The sequence below is a fragment of the Heterocephalus glaber genome, unplaced genomic scaffold (assembly GCF_053883595.1).
Source record: "Heterocephalus glaber isolate CG9 unplaced genomic scaffold, H.glaber_assembly_v1.0 deba00001150, whole genome shotgun sequence".
NCBI lineage: Eukaryota > Metazoa > Chordata > Mammalia > Rodentia > Bathyergidae > Heterocephalus > Heterocephalus glaber.
The window spans coordinates 675,919-694,419 of record NW_028258204.1 but is presented as its reverse complement, the minus strand read 5'-3'; the positions used below and the strand labels follow the sequence as shown (position 1 = coordinate 694,419).

The window sequence follows — 18,501 nt, the reverse complement described above, 5'->3', positions numbered from 1 at the left end:
CTAGAACTCTGAAAGTTCTTTTGTTTTATTTTATTTTATTTTTCCAGTACTGAGGACTGAATCCAGGGCCTTCACATAAGCTACGTCCTCAGCACTTTTCCCCCTTTTTTGAGGTAGAGTCTCCCTAAGTTGCCTGGACTGGACTCAAACTTGTGGTCCTTCTGCCCCAGCCTCCCAGAATGCTGGGATTACAGGCCTGCACCACTACAACTGGTCACAAATGATGCGGGTCTTTTTTGGTTTTGTTTTGTTTGGAGTGCTAGGGATTGAACCCAGGGAATTCACACTGAGCTACATCCCCAGTACTTTTTAATTTTTGAGTGAGGGTCTTGCTGAATTGTCAAGGCTGGGTTCAAACTTGCAATCCTTCTGCCTCATCCTCCCAGAGTACTTGGATTACTAAAGTACCTATGCCATGCTATTGATATGACACACCTATATCTTAAGGTGCTACTGGCCTGTGTTAAGTACTAAACAAAGCTTATCATTGTTACAGCCCAGCATCTGCACACTTGAGAAAGCACAGACTTATTTCCAAAGAATGTGTTAGAAACCTTTTCAGGTAATATGCTCAGTGTGTTATTCTTCAACCTCCAGAAGAAGCCTTTTCAGATAAAATGCTTCTAGGTTTAAAGCAGTGGGTCTAGTTGCTTATTTCTTCCAAAGAATAGCAGGTGTGATATTTCTAAACTGTGTGACTCTGACAGTCCGTGGGTCTACTGTTCCTTAGAGGAGCTGACCTGAAAACAGAGTGGAGGTTTTGGAAATTTGGCCAATGTGCTCTGTAACAAACACAGTATGATCACCCACCCACCACGGTGGCCACTTTCTAGTCTACATCCCTGCCGTGTGGCTGGGTCTGGGCACATGCCTGATGCTTCCATCCATGGCCACTGGTCAGTGCCGGGCAGCAGTGGAGATGAGTCCCCATTTCACATGCTCTGCAGTACGCTCACAGCTGAGGTTCCCAAGCAATAGGTTGAGTTTCTCTTTAGAAAAGAAGGTAGAAGGAGGCACCAGCCATGTACTGGACATCTGTTAGTTTGGGTCTTCAATTCCCCCACAGGCTTGTGTGTTCAGGGCTTGGTCTCCAGCTGGTGGGAGGTGGTGGAACCTTCAGAAGGTAGGGCTGAGTAGAAGGAACTTAGTTCACTGCAGTTGAGCCCTTGAAGGAAGTATTGGGATCCTGGTCTCTTCCTTTCCTCCCTTGCTTCCTGGCTGTCGTGAGGTGCATACCCTTGCCATGATGCTGCCACAGGCCCCAAGTGATGGGAGAAAGCTATCACAGACTATGACCTCTGAAACCATGAGCTACATACAGTAAACCTTTCTTTCTTTCCATTGATTATCACAGATATTTTGTCACAGAAATGGAAAGCTGACTAACATATTATCCTGCTGTGTATTGGCTCAACAATTTCCTGAAGCTCCAGTAGTAGACCTTGCATCTGCCTTCTCTAGATGGAGAAACTGAGGCACAAAATGGTCCCTTGCCCAAAATCACATGATTGGTACAGAAAGAGTCCAGATTCCACTCCAGGATGTCACTCTTGGGTGGTGGCCAACAGAAGCTCCAACCAGTGCTGGACACCAGGACCCTGGGACACAGCACAGAGCAGACAAATCTCTCTGAGGGTGATGGTTTCTGAACCAAGAGGGTGATGTGCAGGAGGAGGAGGAGAAGGCCAGCTCAGTGCCAGTGCAGAACAAAGATGTAGATTAAATTCTTTACGAGTGATCTCAGCTGGACTAAATCCTTAGATAAATTAGGATGCGGGAAGGAATGTGGCAGGGGATTAATGGGTGGGGGTGGATGACCCAGGTCACTCTGGGGAACCAAGACCTGGGCCCCCAGGCTCCTCCTCTGGGAGCTTCCAGCTCAGGCACAGGAAGGCATCAGGCTGCTCTTCAGTCGGGTCCAGCTGCTGCAATTGTGGTCCACGTGTCAGCCCAACATCTCCTGGGAGCTGGCTGGGAAATATCAGCTCTGCAGCTGGACCAGTGAAAACATGATCTGTGTTACAGCCATAGGTCCTGGAGATCTGTGTGCATATCAACGTCGCAGTTTCCCAGCCCTGGTCTGTGAGCTCCAGGAGAGAGGAACGAACAGTGCACTCTGAGGCCAGTTTCAGTGCTGGTCTATAAGAGGTGCTTGATAAATGAAACCAACACAGGAGCAATAATTCAAAAGCAGGGTGCATTCTGGAAGAGACAGTAGGGAGAGGCAGATAATGCCGAGAGCTGGAGATTGTTCTTGGGCTGCAAATCAGGGTTCGTGGCTCACGCACTGATTCTGGCCTGCAGATATATTTCATCTGGCTCATGAAATTTTTTTTAAAACAAAGTTGCCCAAGGAAAAATATACATTTTTGTAGGGTAGGTTTGGATCTGTTTTCTCCACATTAACAACTGGCAGGAGCTAAATAAGAGCTAACCCTTCAGATAGAACTTGAGGGCTCTCCAGTTGACCAGAGTCCCCACCATGCCCTATCACCTGCCCCTTCCTCTGTCAATTCCTGTTACCTGCTGACTTCTCTGGGGGTTTGAAGCCAGGAGCCTTGGAATAGATCAGTTAAAACTCTAAAGATGTCCAGAAAATAGTGGTTGTCATGTGTTGGCCAAATCATTTGCCATTTTTGGTTACTGATCATGTCGGGTCAAGGTTAAAACAGCATGCTCAGCCGGGGATTTAGCTCAGTGGTTTCACCGCCTGCCGCGCAAGCGCAAGAACCTGAGTTCGATCCCTGATACCAAAAAAAAAAAAAAGACAGCATGCTCAATAGGAAGGGGTGGGAGGCTTGAAAGGAGGGGGTAATGGGAATGGGAAAAAAAGAAGAGACAGGATATATCATGTACAGGTACAAATTCCCTGTGATGAGTGTTATCATTATGTATACCTAAAATGTACCAATAAATGTTTTGCATTGAAAAAAAAAAAAAGATAGCATGCTCAGTCATGCTGTCTAAATTGCAATCCTAGCTCAGCCTCTGCCCAGGCCAGGGGTCCAGAATAAGTCACATAAGCCCTCCAAGTTCAGGCTAATCACATTGAAATCGTCACAACCAGAATAGCTATGTGTAGTGTTAAGTACAATAATGGCACACAGTTAGCTACTGCTAAATAGCTGTAAATTACTAATTAATTCATAGCCATTTATGGAGAGCTAATTACTATGGCATTAGTAATTGCAGGTGCCATGCAAAATGCAAAAGTGGAGGTATTTGTTCTCTACCTTTCCAAAATATCATTATTAGTTATCAATATTTTCCATTAAAAGGTACTCAGAATATATAACTTTTTTTTTTTGGTACCGGGGATCAAACTTGGGACCTTGTGCTTTCAAGGCAGGTGGCAGAACCAGTGAGCTAAATCCCCAACAAGAATATATAACATTTAAATATATATATATATATATATAATGTTTTAAAATCCAGGTAATCTGAAAATGTAAAAGTGTATAAATATTAGAAGCATTAAGTGAAAAGATAAATCTATGAAATAGAAACATTAAAAATATTGTCCTTCTAATAAAAATTATGAGCAAATGAAGTGAAGTAATTAAATAGTCCCATTTTTCTTGACCTCTTTTCTTTGTTGCTGGCAGGAGCTGCATCTTTTTATTTGTTTTATTTATTTATTTTTTTAATTAATTTTTTTTTTTTTTTGGTACTGGGGATCGAACTTGAGTCCTTGCGCTTGAGCAGCAGGCAGCAAAACCACTGAGCTAAATCCTCAGCCCATCTTTTTATTGATCACGAGCTACACTTTTTAATTTTAAAGGCGGTGTTGATCTCTGCAAAATTCTCCAGTGTTGTTGTGGATAGGTGGAGACGCAAGGAGTTGTCAGGGCAATTTTGGGGCTGTTGTTCCAATGTTATATCTCCAAAAAGTCTCTGAACCTGAACAGATATTTATGCTGTGATAGAGGAACCTGGCCTCTCTTCCTCCCTGTATCAGTCTGTTCTGTGTTGCTGTAACAATATACTTGATATCAAGTAACTTCTAAAGAAAAAGGGTTTGTTGGACCCACAGTTTTGGACATTGAGAGTCCATCCCTAAGTGGCCCTATCTGGATTCTGCTGAGGCCCCTTGGTTCTGTCACAACATAGTGGATGGCACCAAGCAGGGACCATGTGCAAGAGGGAGCCATTGCATGGCAAGTCAAGGAGACAGAGAGACGCAGGGACCCAGCTTCCTCCTTCACAACCTATCACTCTCAAGGAACTAACTGACTCCCGAGGGCACTGCAATAATTCCTTCTGAAGGCAATGATGCCCATGACCTGTGACTGAGCCCTACTCTGCACGGCCCCTCCTCATCCCATGGTGGCTGTGATGAAGACAGGCCCTCTATCACCTGTGAGCCCATGGAGGACTCCAACTGTCCCCTCAGGACTATGCAGGAACAGACAGCCACATCCTAGACAAGCTGGCTCTGGTGACAAGCTTCCACTGGGGTGCATCCTCAGGGGTAAATGATTCTGCCTTTTAAAAAATATACCTCAAAAATACTAGTAATCCAGCATTTAGAAAAAACATATTCTTCTGGATTGTCAGAATGTCAGCAATGGAAGCTACAATTTCAGAAAAACTCCAGGTCACTGCGCTTTCTGGGGTTCAACACAACCCTCCTCAGTGTTCTTCTGGTCACTTGACAGCCCAGGGACAGAGTCTGGAAGGCCAGTGCTGGGGAAGGAGGGAGGCAACTGTGCCCAAGACCCACATCCCCCAGGATCTTCCATGTGGCCTCACTCGGATGGGATGTGGATATTTGCAGACACAGTTATCTAAGATGAGGTCACAGTGGATCAGGTGGCCCAGACCAAATGCCTGGTGTCCTTAGGAGAGGAGGAGAGGACACAGAGACATGTAAGGGACAAAGACTATTGAATGCGAGCAGAGGCTGGAGGGATGGTTCTACCAGCCAAGGAATGTTAATGATACAGGGGGAAGAGATGTAACTCCCAATGCTACTAGTTACCTGAGACTCGAGTTCGTGTTGTCTAAAATCAAAGAATGAATTCTAGGAACAACGGAGGTTAAGAGTAGGAAAAATTTATTGAGAGAAAGAAAGCTTCTGTCTAAAAGAGACAGAAGGAGGAATGGAAAGTGGGTTGCCCACGCACCCCACTTTTCAAAGATGTTTTATACAGCAAAGCCATGGGGTGAGGCGGGTACAAAGTGGAACAAAACTATAAGACCCAATGGAAATTTACAAGGTGGGCATGAGGTGGGACAAAACCATGACCAACCAATAAGATTGCAAGTACAGTCACCCAGGTAATATTGAGTAAATGAAGATCCAATGGGGAAACAAGTCACGTAGCAAGCATACAAGGAATGAGCAAGGATTTTTCAATGGAAAGGGATGGGTCAGGGATCTTTCTTGAAAGGTGATTGATACCTATTTAGAATATCAATCACTGCTATTCATCCTAGGGTGTGGTAGTTTTCTCTCCTTTTACAATTCTGGCCTTCAGTGAATGTGTCTTGATTGTCCTCCATGCTGGCTCCTTCTGGGCTGGCCCTATCTAACTGCCTACGTAATTAACTGCCTATGTAATTAACTCACCTATCTGCAATAACTAAGACATGCTGGAAGTGGGCAGAGGCCAGAGACAGGAAGGATCCTGCCCTTCACCTCCGAGGGAGCCCTGCCCGAAACTCCTGATTTCACACTTCCCACCCTCAGCACTCAGGGAGAATGAGCCTCTGTTGCCAAAGCCCCAGCATTGTGGCTGTCTAGCACAGCAGCCTAGACACATTGTAGGCAGGCACAACCCTGCCCTGGGCACTGCCCTTTGCACTGACCTTGGGACGGCCCTGCACCAGGGGCTGAAGCCGAGAGCCTGGCCCCTCCCTCCTCCTTCAGCCACCGTCCTCAGGCACTGTGGTCTGCACAGCCCCACCAGCACACTGGGCCATCTGCTCAGCCTCAGCACCACCCTGACCTCCCGTGCTGCTCCTGGGGCCAAGACCAGCTGGGAAGAAAAGAACCAGAAGCCTGAAGAGCCCAAGGAGGACTGGCTGCTTCCCCTGCTGTGTTTACCACCTGGGAAGGTCATGTTACCTCCCCAAGCCTACTGGCTGGTGTCAGCAATGACCTTTGAAGGTCCCCAGTAGGGACTGCAGATCCAGTAGGGGCTGGCACATAGCAAATGCTCAGAAACCTGTCTTGTTTCACTTTCTGCTGCTGTAACTGAATAGTACAGACTGAGTGATTTATAGAGTAGGGTTTGTTTGGCTTCTGGTTCCAGAGGCTGGAAGTCCAAGGGCATCTGGTCAGGGCTTCTTGCTGCACCATGACACAGCAGGGGTATCTCAAGGTGAGGCACAGCAAGTGTGCCCACCCAGGTCCCTCTGCTTTTCTTAGTCACCAGTGCCATGTGGGGGCCCACCCTCCTGACCCCGTCTAATTAATCCCCCACCTCCAAACACCCTTATGTGGGTTTGGGGATCCACTTTCCAATGGCTTAATTTTGAGGGACACATGCAAATCATAGCTCCCCTTGCCCCAGTACAGGAGGGTGGAAAATCCTAGCACGCTGAGGAAACTCTTTTCCCTTGGGCCCCAGCCAGCTGGACTCTGTGGGGTCTGGGGAGACATTGCAGCAAGGCTGGAGAGGTGGTGGGGGCCAGGGATCCTCACCACACGTCCACAGCCCAGGCCAAGGAGGGTCAGTCTGGAGGCTCTGGTCTTTGGTTCCCACGTCAGGCACAGAATGCCCTCCACAGAAAGCGGGAAAGGAAGAATGAGGGAGACCAGACAGCAGCCCCAGATGTGCGCTGCTGCAGGACCTGGAGCAGCCTGGGAGGCTCTGCCCCAGGAATGTGGAGAGTTCTTTTCTTTCTCCTCTCCAGTAGGAGAAGCCAATCTTCTTTGTCCTGTCAAGGGTCACTTAAGTGGCCCTCTTGGATATGCAAATCAAGGCTAGCCAACAGCCGGGCTCCTGGGCTTTGTGCGGAACAACAGGAACATTTGTGGCCGCAGGTGGTAGGTTTTATTTTTGAGTGGGTTGGCAAAGATTGTGCCTGGGGTGGGGGGTGGGGGGAATTTGTGGACACACACACACACACACACACACACACACACAAATCTTCCAGAAGGAATGAGAAAACACCAACAGTGTTTTCAGGCTTTTTTTTTAGAAATGAACACTCCCTGCACCCTGGGCCCAGCCACACACTGAACAGCACTAGTCTATATTTTATTCTTATGTACAGTGGTTTCTGACAGGTTCTTGTATCTGTTTTTATTTTTCTTCCTGAGTTTCCTGCCCCAGAGCTGCACCCTCTGCTCTATTTCATTCTGTAAAATTCTGGCCAGGACTCACAGAATTGATTTCATGATCCCTGGGGGGTTGGAGTGCAGAGTTCAAGTCCAGAAGGTGCCCCTTGGGGTTTGATGTCCAGGAGTCCGTAGGAGGGACAGCGGCTGCAGGCCATAGACACGTGGCGTAGGGGGTTATGTTACATGGGCAACCTGGTGCTGAGCAGCTGAGGGTTGGGGGCGGGGGGTACTCATCCCTGCATCTGTGCTTTGCACACACAGCCCAAGGCAGCTTCTGCTTGGCAGCCTGTTGGGCTTCAGGAGGGGGCAGAAGTGGCCTGAATCTAAGCCCTCTGGAAACCAGAATCTGAAGCCAGGCTGCTCTGTGCCTTTTTCCCTCCACAAGCAGGTGGCTTTGGGAAGCATGCCCAGGAGTGATCCCTTGGGCCTCCAAGGGATTACTCTCTTCAGAGACTCGCCCAGTCCAGGCCCACACCCTCCCAGCAGCCCTGCTAAGTTCTGCTAAGGCAGAGAGGGCACAGGGCATTGCTCTGCCCTTGCCTTCAGCCCCCGTCATTGTCCAGGTGGAAGACTGAGGCCTTTAAAGATACTGGAGACCCAGATGTCGGCCAAGTGACTCTGGGGTCAGGTCCAGGCAGATGATGGTCTCCGAGCACCAGGGTGTCCAGAGGCCCCCACTGTCCTGATACCTCTCCTGCTCCAACTCCAGGAGCAGCCGGCCCTCCCTCCTTCTCCTCCTCCTCCTCCTCCTCCTCTTCCTCCTGTGGATGGCCTCTCCTCCCAGCCTTGCCACTCAGATGGGCATCCAGGACCACCCTCGAGTCAATGCTGGGCAAGCACTAACCCTCAACATCCCCTGAGGTCCTCCAGGTCTTCCTTAATGTGACAGCAGAGGGAGAGGCTCAGAGGAGGATAGTGAAGTCCTAGAAGAAGCCTAGGATCCTGAGTGACTACACAGACAGCCCCTCTCCTTTGCATGTTGAAGTGTTTATAGGATGAAGCTAAGAGAACTTGGAGTTGTTTGTGGCAGTGCATGTTACCCCACTAACATGCTCAGCTGTCTCATCTGTGAGTTGGGGTGATCGACATGTGACGGAGACACAGCAAGGTACTGGGTAGCCCCCAGTTTGCAGGATGGGGTCCTTGCATAGTGGGCCAGATGCCAGTTGGCCTGGTGCATGGTTAAGCCTGGTCTACTGTGGCATAGGGTGTGGGACCCTGACAGGTGCACAGGCTCTGCCTACTTTATTGTAAGAGCTCTGCATTCTTGCTGTAACTGTAAGATGCACCATTAGGGGTTCAGGGGATGACTGTACATAGAACTGAAGGTGAGAGGGGAACCACACCCTGCAGCCAGACTGCTCAGTTCAAACCTCATCTCGTCCACCTCCTAGCTGTGGGATCCCAGTTACACTTAAACACTTTGTGCCTCAATTTCTCCATCTGTAGAATGGGGATTGCAGGAGGGCTCTTGTGGATATTCATGCATTCATATACAGAGAACACTCAGGCAGCATTTGTTATACAGTAAGTGCTTAGTAGTGCTACCTTTATTACTGAAGCAATGTGCCACTGGGTGCTCCCCTAATGTGCCCAGAGCTCCCGGAAGTGCCCCGCCTAGCCTGGAACTGTCTGCATCTGTCTGCTTATCCATGCCCACTGCCGCCCACTTTCTCAGCTGCATTTCTCCAGGGGTGAGGGAACAAGGAAAGAAAAGCAGAAAGAGCAGGTGGGGGCAGGGGCCCCGGTGCTGCAAGGCTCAGACTGGGACAATGGGCTTTGTAAAATCCCACCCTGGGCAGTCTGGTCAAGTTCAATGGCTTCAGGACACATGAACAGCAGGAAAAATGTAGCCCAAGAATTTCTCTCCAACGATGGTCCAGCCTTCTCTGTGGGAATTTGTGGCGCAGACACATTCCTTCCACAGGCAGCATCCGTGCAGCTGAGGCCCATTGCTGTCCAGCTGGGAGTGGGCATTGCGAGTGTGCCAGGGAACTGGCTCTCCCTGGCAGAGCGCCCAGCCTGCTTTGTGGGCCGACCCCCCCACCCGGGGCATGCCAGCCCCTGTCCAGAATCAAACTGCCCAGACAGTTTTCATACTGCTTCCCCGATTGTCACCCGGCAGTGGGTTCCAGACATCTTGGACAGAATTCCTATCACCCTGGAGTTTTGAACTCACTTCTTTTTCCAAGTCAAGTACTTCCCAGCATAAGAGGAAGCGATTTCCAAAATGCTCCAGAATTCTTTTAAGACACTGTGAATGATGGTGCCCAGGCCAGGTCTGGCTTACCAGCCACTTTTGCCCACAGAGTTGTATTGGAACACAGCCATCCCCACTCAAACAGGCATCGTCTCTGGCAGGACTCCTGCTGCAGGCAAGGGGTGAGTGGGTACAGATGGTGGCTTTGGGGCTTAGACAAGTTTCCTGTCTGCCCCTTAAGAGAAGTTTACCAACTCCTGGTCTAAAACAAAGTGTAGTACATTTGGGTACTAAGTGAGTTACATAGGGGCAAGAAGTCCTAGTGTGAGCAGGGGGAAGAATTCACTGGTAGAGGACTGCTAAAAAAAAAAGCCAAAAAATTTGTAGTGTGTTATTGTTCCACACAGCGACTACAGAAAACTGTACTGTAGAGCTGGGCATCGTGGCACACCCTTGTACTCCCAGCACTCAGGAGACTGAGGCAAGAGAACTGCTGTGATTTTGAGGCCTGTCTGGGCTACACATGGAGTTCAAGGTCAGCCTGAACTACATAGCAAGTCTCTATCTCAAAAAAAAAGAAAAAAAAGCTAGAAGGATTTTGAACATTATCCCCATAAAAAAATCATGAAAGTTATAAAGAGACAGATCTTCAGCTTAATTTAAATGTTGCCTAATGTACACAAGTATTGAGATATTGCACGGTATCCCATTAATATGCATAATTTTTATGTTTTAATGTATCAGTTAAAATAATTTTAAAGTTAAGAAAGACTAAAAAATGTACTACATTCACTTATTCACTTTTAATTCCAATATTCCTTAAAGGATTTGAAATGGCTTCTAATGAGAATACTCAAAATAAAATAATTATAACACAGTAGTAAAACAAATAAAGAGCCTGATAAAAGGCAAGCAAAAGTCGAAAAACAAACCAACAAGCCAAAACACAAATATAAAAATTATTAGAACTTTTATACTTACCAAAAGCAAACTTTAAATTTTTCCTGGAAGCCAAAAGGAAAAAAAAAAAAAAGAGAGAATTAAGTCTCATTAGTGGAAAGAAAAAAAGCATACTCATTCTTTTTTTTGTTGTTTTTGGTTCTGGGGATTGAACTCAGGACCTTGCACCTTCGAGGCAGGCAGTAGTAGAACCACTGAGCTAAATCCCTGGCCCCAAGCATACTCATTCTTTTAGCATCCACAGCTTTTCCTAGCACAAAGCTGTGTGTGGCTTGCTTCAAACATAAAGAATGATATCTACCCTCCCCAGTCATACTTAATCACAGGCAAAAAAGAAACTAAGACAAGAGTCTGTAAGGTGAAGCTGATTTGGGAAGAGGGGCTCTGGCTAGCTCGCTTAACCCAACATCTGGCCAGATGTCTAAATGCAAAGCTGGTGGCTGCCATGCACTGTGGCAGAAGTACACAGAGCCCCTGAAACAGGGTGTAGGTAGGGATCCCCTTTCCCCTTAGGTCCTGAAGATCTGCTTGTTCCAGAACGAAACTAGGAGCTCTGGGGAACACCTCAGCTTGTCACTGATCCCCCCTCCCCCACTTTGCAATGCCTGGCATAGAGCAGACCCCACCAAGAAGTACTTGACATTGAGTGGACTGGACTTCTCCTGAAAAAACGAGGAGGTGGTGTTAAGGCAGAGTCCCTTCTGGTTCCAGAGCTTGTGTGTCTGTGGTGTGTACATATGCATGTGCACAGCATGGAGCCCAACCCCAGGCACTGATGAGGAACCCCATGGAGCTAAGGGAGTGTCAGGGAGATGCTGCTCACCAAGAGGCAGATGCAGTAGTTGGTCCTTAGGATGGTGGCCTGTGGCCAGATGTCGCAGTGCGTACTGTAATCCCAGTACTTGGGAGACTGAGCAGGAGGACTGCAAGTTAGAGCCCAGGATGGGCTCCACCGCAAGACTTTGTCTCAAAAAACAAATGAGAGGGCCAGGGATTTAGCTTAGTGGTGCGGCACCTGCCTCATAAGCGCAAGGTCCTGAGCTCGATCTCTGGTGCCGAAAAACAAAAACAAAAATGAGAAGATGGTCTGTGACTTCATACTGCTTGCGATTCAATCTATTGGGTACCAAATGAGTGATGCTGAGAGTCAGTGCTCCCTGGCAGGAGTCCTGCCCTCCCCTGTAGAGAGGGTGTGATGACTATCACCATGCGGGGCGGGGGGGTGCTGGCAGGAAGATTGAACAAGAGGACAGTGCCTGGAGGTGCTGGTCCGTAGGACAGATGGTTTGTAGTATCTGCAAAGTGTCTTCATCTCCCATCTTCTGGGAGCTACCTAGGCCAGATGCAGGAGCTCTCGGGAGGACACGGGCAGGACTATGAAAAGCTAAGAGCAAGGAGGCATGTGTGCCCATCACCTAGAACTCCATGGGAGTTACCTTTGTTATTATTGGTGTTTTGAGACAGGGTCTCACTATGTAGCCCACACTGTCCTTGAACTTGCAGTGATCCTTCTGCTTCTGCCTTCCAAGTGCTGGGATTACCCGTTCACTGCCACATCTGGCTCAAAATTGTCTTTTTAATCCAAAGTTTCTCTGTAGATCTATGAGCCTTACAACCAAGTAACATCCCATTAGCATGAGCAGGTATTGTTCTTTTCCATCTGAAATATTTATCATAGAATCTTTAAAAATCCAAGATGGGCTGGGTTCCAGTGTGAGCTCATCACTAATTAGCTGTGTGACCATGTGCAAATTACTTCCCTCTCTGTGACTTCATGTCCTCTTTATATAGAAGTAATGATGAACAAATGCACAGAGCTTCTCTGAGCCCTAAGAGAATTACCACCTTCTCAGCCTGGCAGATTGTTAGGACTGGGCAGCATTAGCCATGAACAGGGCTGTGTAGTACTCCTTGTGCTTTAGCTCTGTTGCGTTGTAACTTTACCAAAACCTGGCCATTTATTTACTCACCATCTGAGGATCCACTTCCAAGGCAGCCTCACCCACAGGGCTGCAAGTCAGTGCAGTTGCTAGGGTTGTTGACAGGGACCTCAGTCCTCCGTGTAGGCTCTCCACATCCCTAGATTGGGATCTCTGAAGCACGATGGTCTCAGAACAGTCCCATTGGTCATGGCGTGGGCATGGCATTCCCTGAAGACAAAAGTAGAAGCTGCCAAGCCTGCTTAGGACTTGAGTCCAAACTGGCCCAGAGTCACTTTTGCCCCTTTCTGTTGGTTGAAGAAAATCCCAGGCCAACCCAGACTCAAGGGTAGGTGTAAGCATGCTCACTACCCAACTTTGGGTCCCCAGGGACCAGGGAGCAGCAGCAGGCTCTGGGCAGATAAGGCAGCCCCTGCCTCACAGAATAGGTCCAGCCCTCCTCCCTAGTCACCTTGCTCCCTTCCAGCTGAGCTCCCTGTGCCCTGTGGTCTGCTGGGGCTTCGGTACTCCAGGAGCTCTTGTCTCCCCTTCTGAGCAGGCAGCTTGAGCTCAGCTCAAGGTCTTGCAGCCCTGAATGATCCTGACATTTGGGGCTTGTTCAAGACAGTCTATGGGTGTGATCAATTTGGGAGAGCACAGCTATGTTCAAGAAATGTGATTTTTCTTTTCTTTTGTTTCCTTTTCTTTTCTTTTCGGTACCAGGGATTGAACTCAGGACCTTGCGTTTGTGAAGCAGGCACGGTGCCACTGAGCTAAATCCCCAGCCAAGAAATATGATTTTTCAAACAAATTCTGTGCTCAGTATGTAGATTTCCAGTATGTAGCCCCAGACTCTGGAACAAACTTAGGAAATACCATCTACTCATCTATCTACCATTCAACCACCCAGCATCTATCCATCTGTTCGTCTATCCACACATCCATCCAATAATCCAGTTACCCACCCAACCACCCATCTATCAGTTTGCCTACCCATACATCCACCTACCAGTCCATCTATCTATCTACCCATGTGTCCACCATCCACTTGTCTACCCATCCATGCATCCATTCACTGGTCAATACATCCATCTGCCATCCCTCTGGTTCTGCCATTCCCACCTCATTGGCCTCCAGCAAAGTCTCTTCCCTTCCCTAAACTTCAGTTTCTTCCTCTGCAACTGAATCTCATGGTGTCTGCCTGGCAGGGCTGTCCTGTGGTGGGTGGAGGGAGTAATATTTGTGAATTGCTGGGCACAGGGTGGGAAGCCCAGAGTGAATGCAGTTTCCTTTTCCCTTGGGGAAGAGACACAACTAGACAACTATAAAAAGGACAATGTGTGATCAGGAATTTAAGTGTGTGAAACCAAAGGCAGAAAACATTAGAAGCTCTTGCCCTCCTATTTGTTTGCCGGAGCAGCCTTGGGAGTTGATATTTAAAGCCACTTTGAATAGTCCAGTGTCCCAAAATATATTTGAACGGTTCAATGGGGATGTTGACCCTTTATAATAGGCTCATTCGAAAGATTTTGCCTTGCTACTTCCTCTGAGAAAGATAAACAACTGGCCCACAATGGCCACTGTGATGTTTTCTTTTAAATCTTGCTTTCCAAATGTAGGACTTGGCCGTTGGATAATCACCCAGGGGCTGGCTCCCCGCAGATGTGCTCCCTGAACGCAGGGCTCCCGGCTGGAATTCCCGGGGCCTCATTAAGCCCGCTATGACTAAGTGATCTTGCCCTTGCTGAAACTGTTTAGAAGGACTTGGCAGCCGCCAGAAGTCAGGTCTCCCTGCTTTTCCTCAGTTACTCTCGCTCTGACCCCATCTACAAGTCTCGAAGGGAAAACATCTTTCTTTTCGGATCTGCTGCAGGGCAGCCCTGTCTCTCCCCAACCCCATCTGGGTCTTTCTGAGGGGTTAAAGACGAGGGAGCAGAAAACTGTCCCACTGTTGTTAATCTCCCCTTTGAATGAAGACTTAGCTCCTGGGCAAACCTCTTCCCACTCTAAGTCATCAGAGTGCACCCCCTCCCAGTTCACTCTTCAGCTTCACCCTCCTCTGCTCCTTTGCCTGCCTCGGGCCAAGGGATGGTGGTGTGTGTACCCCTCACCCCCCAGGCCACCTCTGTTCTCCAGAAAGTGTAGGGGTGGGGAGGTAGGGAGAAAGTCCCCTGGAAGCTTGAGGCCAGGAACAGGTCCTGGAGACCGGAGGGGTGAGAGAGAACCTGGAACTCAGGACCCTGCTGGAGACAGGTGGGAGGTGGAGCTGAATGATGAGGACATGCACAGGACCCCAGGTTCCACCTCCAACACTTCCAAAAGACAAGCGAAGAACCCTGCTGATATAACATGAGAAGCTATGACGTCTCTCATTTGTTTACACAGTAGTAAGTGAATGGGCCTTCCTTTGACAAAGTGAGACTCAGTATCTCCTGCCACCCAGTTCCCTCCATCCGTCCCAGGATCCACTCTTGGGTCTTGGTTTCCTCCCAAATGTCAGGCCCCAGTGCCTAGACCAGAGCTGGACACAAGTTGAACACTGGGCACATGCTGTGGGTGTGCGTTTTGCATGAGTTCTGTGCGCACATGCATCCCAAAACATTGTGCTGCCTTTTATGAAAAGCACGCTTAGGGGCCGGGGATTTAGCTCAGTGGTTCCCCTGCCTGCCTTGCAAGCAGAAGGATCGGAGTTCAATCCCCGGTACCAAAAAAGAAAAGAAAAGAAAAAAAAAAGCGCACTTGACAGTCCCTTTCCTGAACACTTTGGTGGTTCCATCTTTTTGTAGTTGCAAGCAAGGCTGCAGGAAAGAGCCTGGTGTAGGTTTCCTGGCCAAGGGCCAGCCTTTCTGTGGTTCTGGTTTGTAGCATTCTTAGTTTTAATAGAGCAGCAGATGTTTCTCACAACAACTCCACCCTCATGGTAAAAGCTTGTTTGACCAGATCCTCGTCTGCACCTCTGATGCCAGGCACCACTGCCCTGAGCACGGCAACTTGTCAGTTGTGTTCAGTAATTTTGTTCACACACAGGTTTTTTTTTTTTTTTTATGGTTTTGGGCGGGGGGTGGTGGTACCAGGGATCGAACTTGGGACCTTGCGCTTGCGAGGCGGCGGAACCACTGAGCTAAATCCCCAGCCAACACACAGGTCTACATGGTTCAACTCATTTCATTCTCACCAGGGCCCAGGGAAGCAGTTTCTGTTATTCCCTCCGTTTCATAGATGGGGACATGATCAGAGTTTAATGCCACCCAGCCTTTCATTGAATTTAATTTGTGCTAAGCGACTTTTCAGGGAGGGGCAGTGACTCGCCCTTCGTGAAAATCCTCCTCCTGCCACCGCACACAGTTGGGCGAGCTGAGTCCTGAGATCAGGGGGCCCTGCGACATTCCCATCTCCAGACCCCGGGTGACTGCTCAGAGTGGCACACCAAGGGCCCCTCACCTAGTGTCCAGCAGAGGCTAGAGGCCGGCCTGGCCCCAGCGCCCTTGAGTCCTCCGGGGGCGGGGGGAGCAGGCGACAACTCGGCCCGCGCAGGAGCGCCCCCTGGCCGAAGCTGGGCTAGCGGCTGTGCGCCCGGAGAGTAACGGGCCGCGGGGAGGGCGCCACAGCCGGAGCCGGGGGGCCGCCCCGCGAGCCCAGATAAAAGCGGAGGCGCTGCGCTGCACGCTCCTAGCGCGGACTCGGGGGCTCCCGAGCCGGCTGGGCCCGGGGCGAAAGCCGGGGGCGCCGGCCGGAGAGTGGCGCAGGCCAAGGCTGCCATGGGGTTGTGCTGCTGCAAGGACTGGCGGGGACACCTGCGAGAGCCCAAAGGTAACTGGCGCGCACGTGCTGGGGACGCGCGCCCTGCGCCCCGGGGATCCGCTCGCCTCCCGTCCCGGTCTCCGCACAGCCCAGTTTTTAGTGGCGCAGGTGCAGCTCCAGAGTCCCCCGTGACTCAAGTTCCTCCTGACTCGGTGTGGGCGGGCGGGGGGCTCGGGCTGTAGGTCTTCCAAGCGCGTGGGGCTGCGTGGCCCGCGAGGGGCCATGTGTCCTCCCCGCTAGCCCGACCACCGGGGTAACAGCGCGGATGTGGGCCCCCTGGCTCAGAGTTTTGCAAAGTCGCGCGGATTTGCGCTCGGGCTGCGTGGATTTGCTCTCGGGCTGCGTGGAATGCAGTGGCTTGGAGCCGGCCCAGGGACGTTGGCGGCGAGGCCCGCCTCTGGGCCGGCTGGAGACTTAACCCTAGCCTAGCTGGTCGTGGGGACGCAGTGGAGCTGCCGTTAAGCCCCAAACCCGCCAGCTTGGGCACGTGTGGCCCTGACTGCCGGGGAGGCTAGGGAGGGCCAGCTGTGTACTTGGGAGTGACCAGGCGGCTCCAAGAGCCCAGCCTCAGAAGCCTGGCCTGCGGTCCTAAGTCAGGGCAGGTGCCACCTCTGAAGAGAGCACCTGGATCCTGATGAAGAAGGGCACAGAAGTGCCAAGTGCACAAGTGGGTGATGGCGAGGCCACACGTGGCTAGGTGGGTGCCACAGAAGGTTTGAGGGAGTAGCTTCCAGCATGGATAACGGTTACATATAGAAGACCTGTTGACAGGGCGTCTGAAGCCCAAGGGAAACAAAATACCATCTTTGGTCAGTCTCTGCAGGCAAAACCAATGGGAAATGTCAACAGTCAGTGCCCCCCATTGTCCCCTTGCACCAGTTTTCTTAGTATTTGATTTTTTGTTTTGTTTTTTTTTTTGAGGCTGTCCCTGAACTCACTACGTAGCCCAGGCTGGCCTCAAACTCGCAGAGATCCTCCTGCCTCAGCCTCCCTGGTGCTAGGATTACAGGCATGTGCCACCATGCCTGGCTCTGGCTCTTAGTATTTGATTTTAAAAGGAAGAGGGGAAGTCTGGGGATTTAGCTCAGTGGTTTCGCCACCTGCTGCGCAAGCACAAGGACCCGAGTTCCATCCCAGTACCAAAAAAAAAAGGAAGAGGAGAAAAAAGCATTTTGCTCATGAGGCCTCTGCTGGAGCCACCCTATGGACCTCACTGTCACAGTAGACAGGGCACCAGGGGCCCTGGGACAGGTCAGAGCCCAATGGGGAAGGGTTCACTGGGCACAGGGCCTGAGGAAGCCCCTTGACCTTTTCCCACCCTCCTCAGGGAGAACCTTGCCCAGGGGCAGGGGAGAATCTCCAGTGCCTGAGGGAGGGGGATGACAGGTGTTCTAATCAGAAGGTGCCAGAGGCATTGCCTCCCAGGGTGCTGAATCTCCAGAACCCCCATTGGCCCCACCCATCCAGGTGAGGAATGCCCAGTTTGGCTGTGTTCCTCGGCCAGCCTCCAGCCCAGGGGACAGCTGGCCCAGCAGCCTGAGGGCAGGCACCAGCCTGAAAGGCACCCCCAAAGGTTCTGCAGCCATGGAAATGAGCAGAGGTGGCCATGTCTGGGGGACAGGGACTCATTGGAGTGACAACAGGAGCAGCCAGCATTGTCCCCAGAGGGAGAAGACCCATGTGGCTAGGGCATCCATGGCTCAAGGAAAGCAGATTGTGCTTTTTTTAATGGGAAAGTTTCTAAATGTTCAGGTGCTGTCAACTCTGACACATTTGAATGCATGGGCCTTGTCTGGCCGATAGGGGACCTTTCTGCCCAGCATTCACAGTGAGTCTTGCAATGAATAGGGGCAGGGCATCTTTGACATGGTGCAAATGTGTGTCAGGTGGATCATTGGTTACATGGGTTCCAGACCTCTGCCCTGGGAATCTGCTTTTCTCAGAGCTTATGGCACACTGACCTTTGGGAACGCTTTTAGAACTGCTGTTTTAGACATAATCAATTAGGGCAGTAGTGTGTGTGTGTGTGTGTGTGTGTGTGTGTGTGTGTGAGAGAGAGAGAGATATGCTTGCTTAGCTGTTACAAGCCCCCTGCTCACCTGCTAGCTGGCCCGGCCTGTCAGTGTTGCTGACACTCTGGATCCCGGGGGCAGCTTGCTGGGAAGAGGCCAGCTGGCTTGGTCCACCTCATACTACTGTAGCTAAGTGAGCACAGGGCTCCTGCTGCCCCAGGGCCCCTTTATGATGAACAGAGGGCAGGCCCTGGCAGCCCTGGGCTTGTTAGGGCATCTAGCCAAGGCACAGAGGCCCGGAGGCCCAGCAGGAGCCCA

General features: G+C 50.3%; 1 protein-coding gene across 9 annotated transcripts in view; it reads left to right on the top strand.

Annotated features, from left to right (window-relative positions):
- Positions 1-18,501, top strand: part of Arhgap22 (Rho GTPase activating protein 22) — a 160,295-nt gene that overhangs the window by 87,991 nt on the left and 53,803 nt on the right. The window contains exon 1 of one of the 9 annotated variants that reach the window (XM_087210574.1): positions 15,953-16,180. The exons of 7 other annotated variants lie outside the window; for them this stretch is intronic. In XM_087210574.1, coding sequence (XP_087066700.1) covers positions 16,129-16,180 — 52 coding nt within the window. In that variant the 5' untranslated portion in view covers positions 15,953-16,128. Of the gene's footprint in view, positions 1-15,952; positions 16,181-18,501 lie in introns of those variants that run through there. One more of the 9 variants, XM_087210575.1, reaches the window with a different exon arrangement.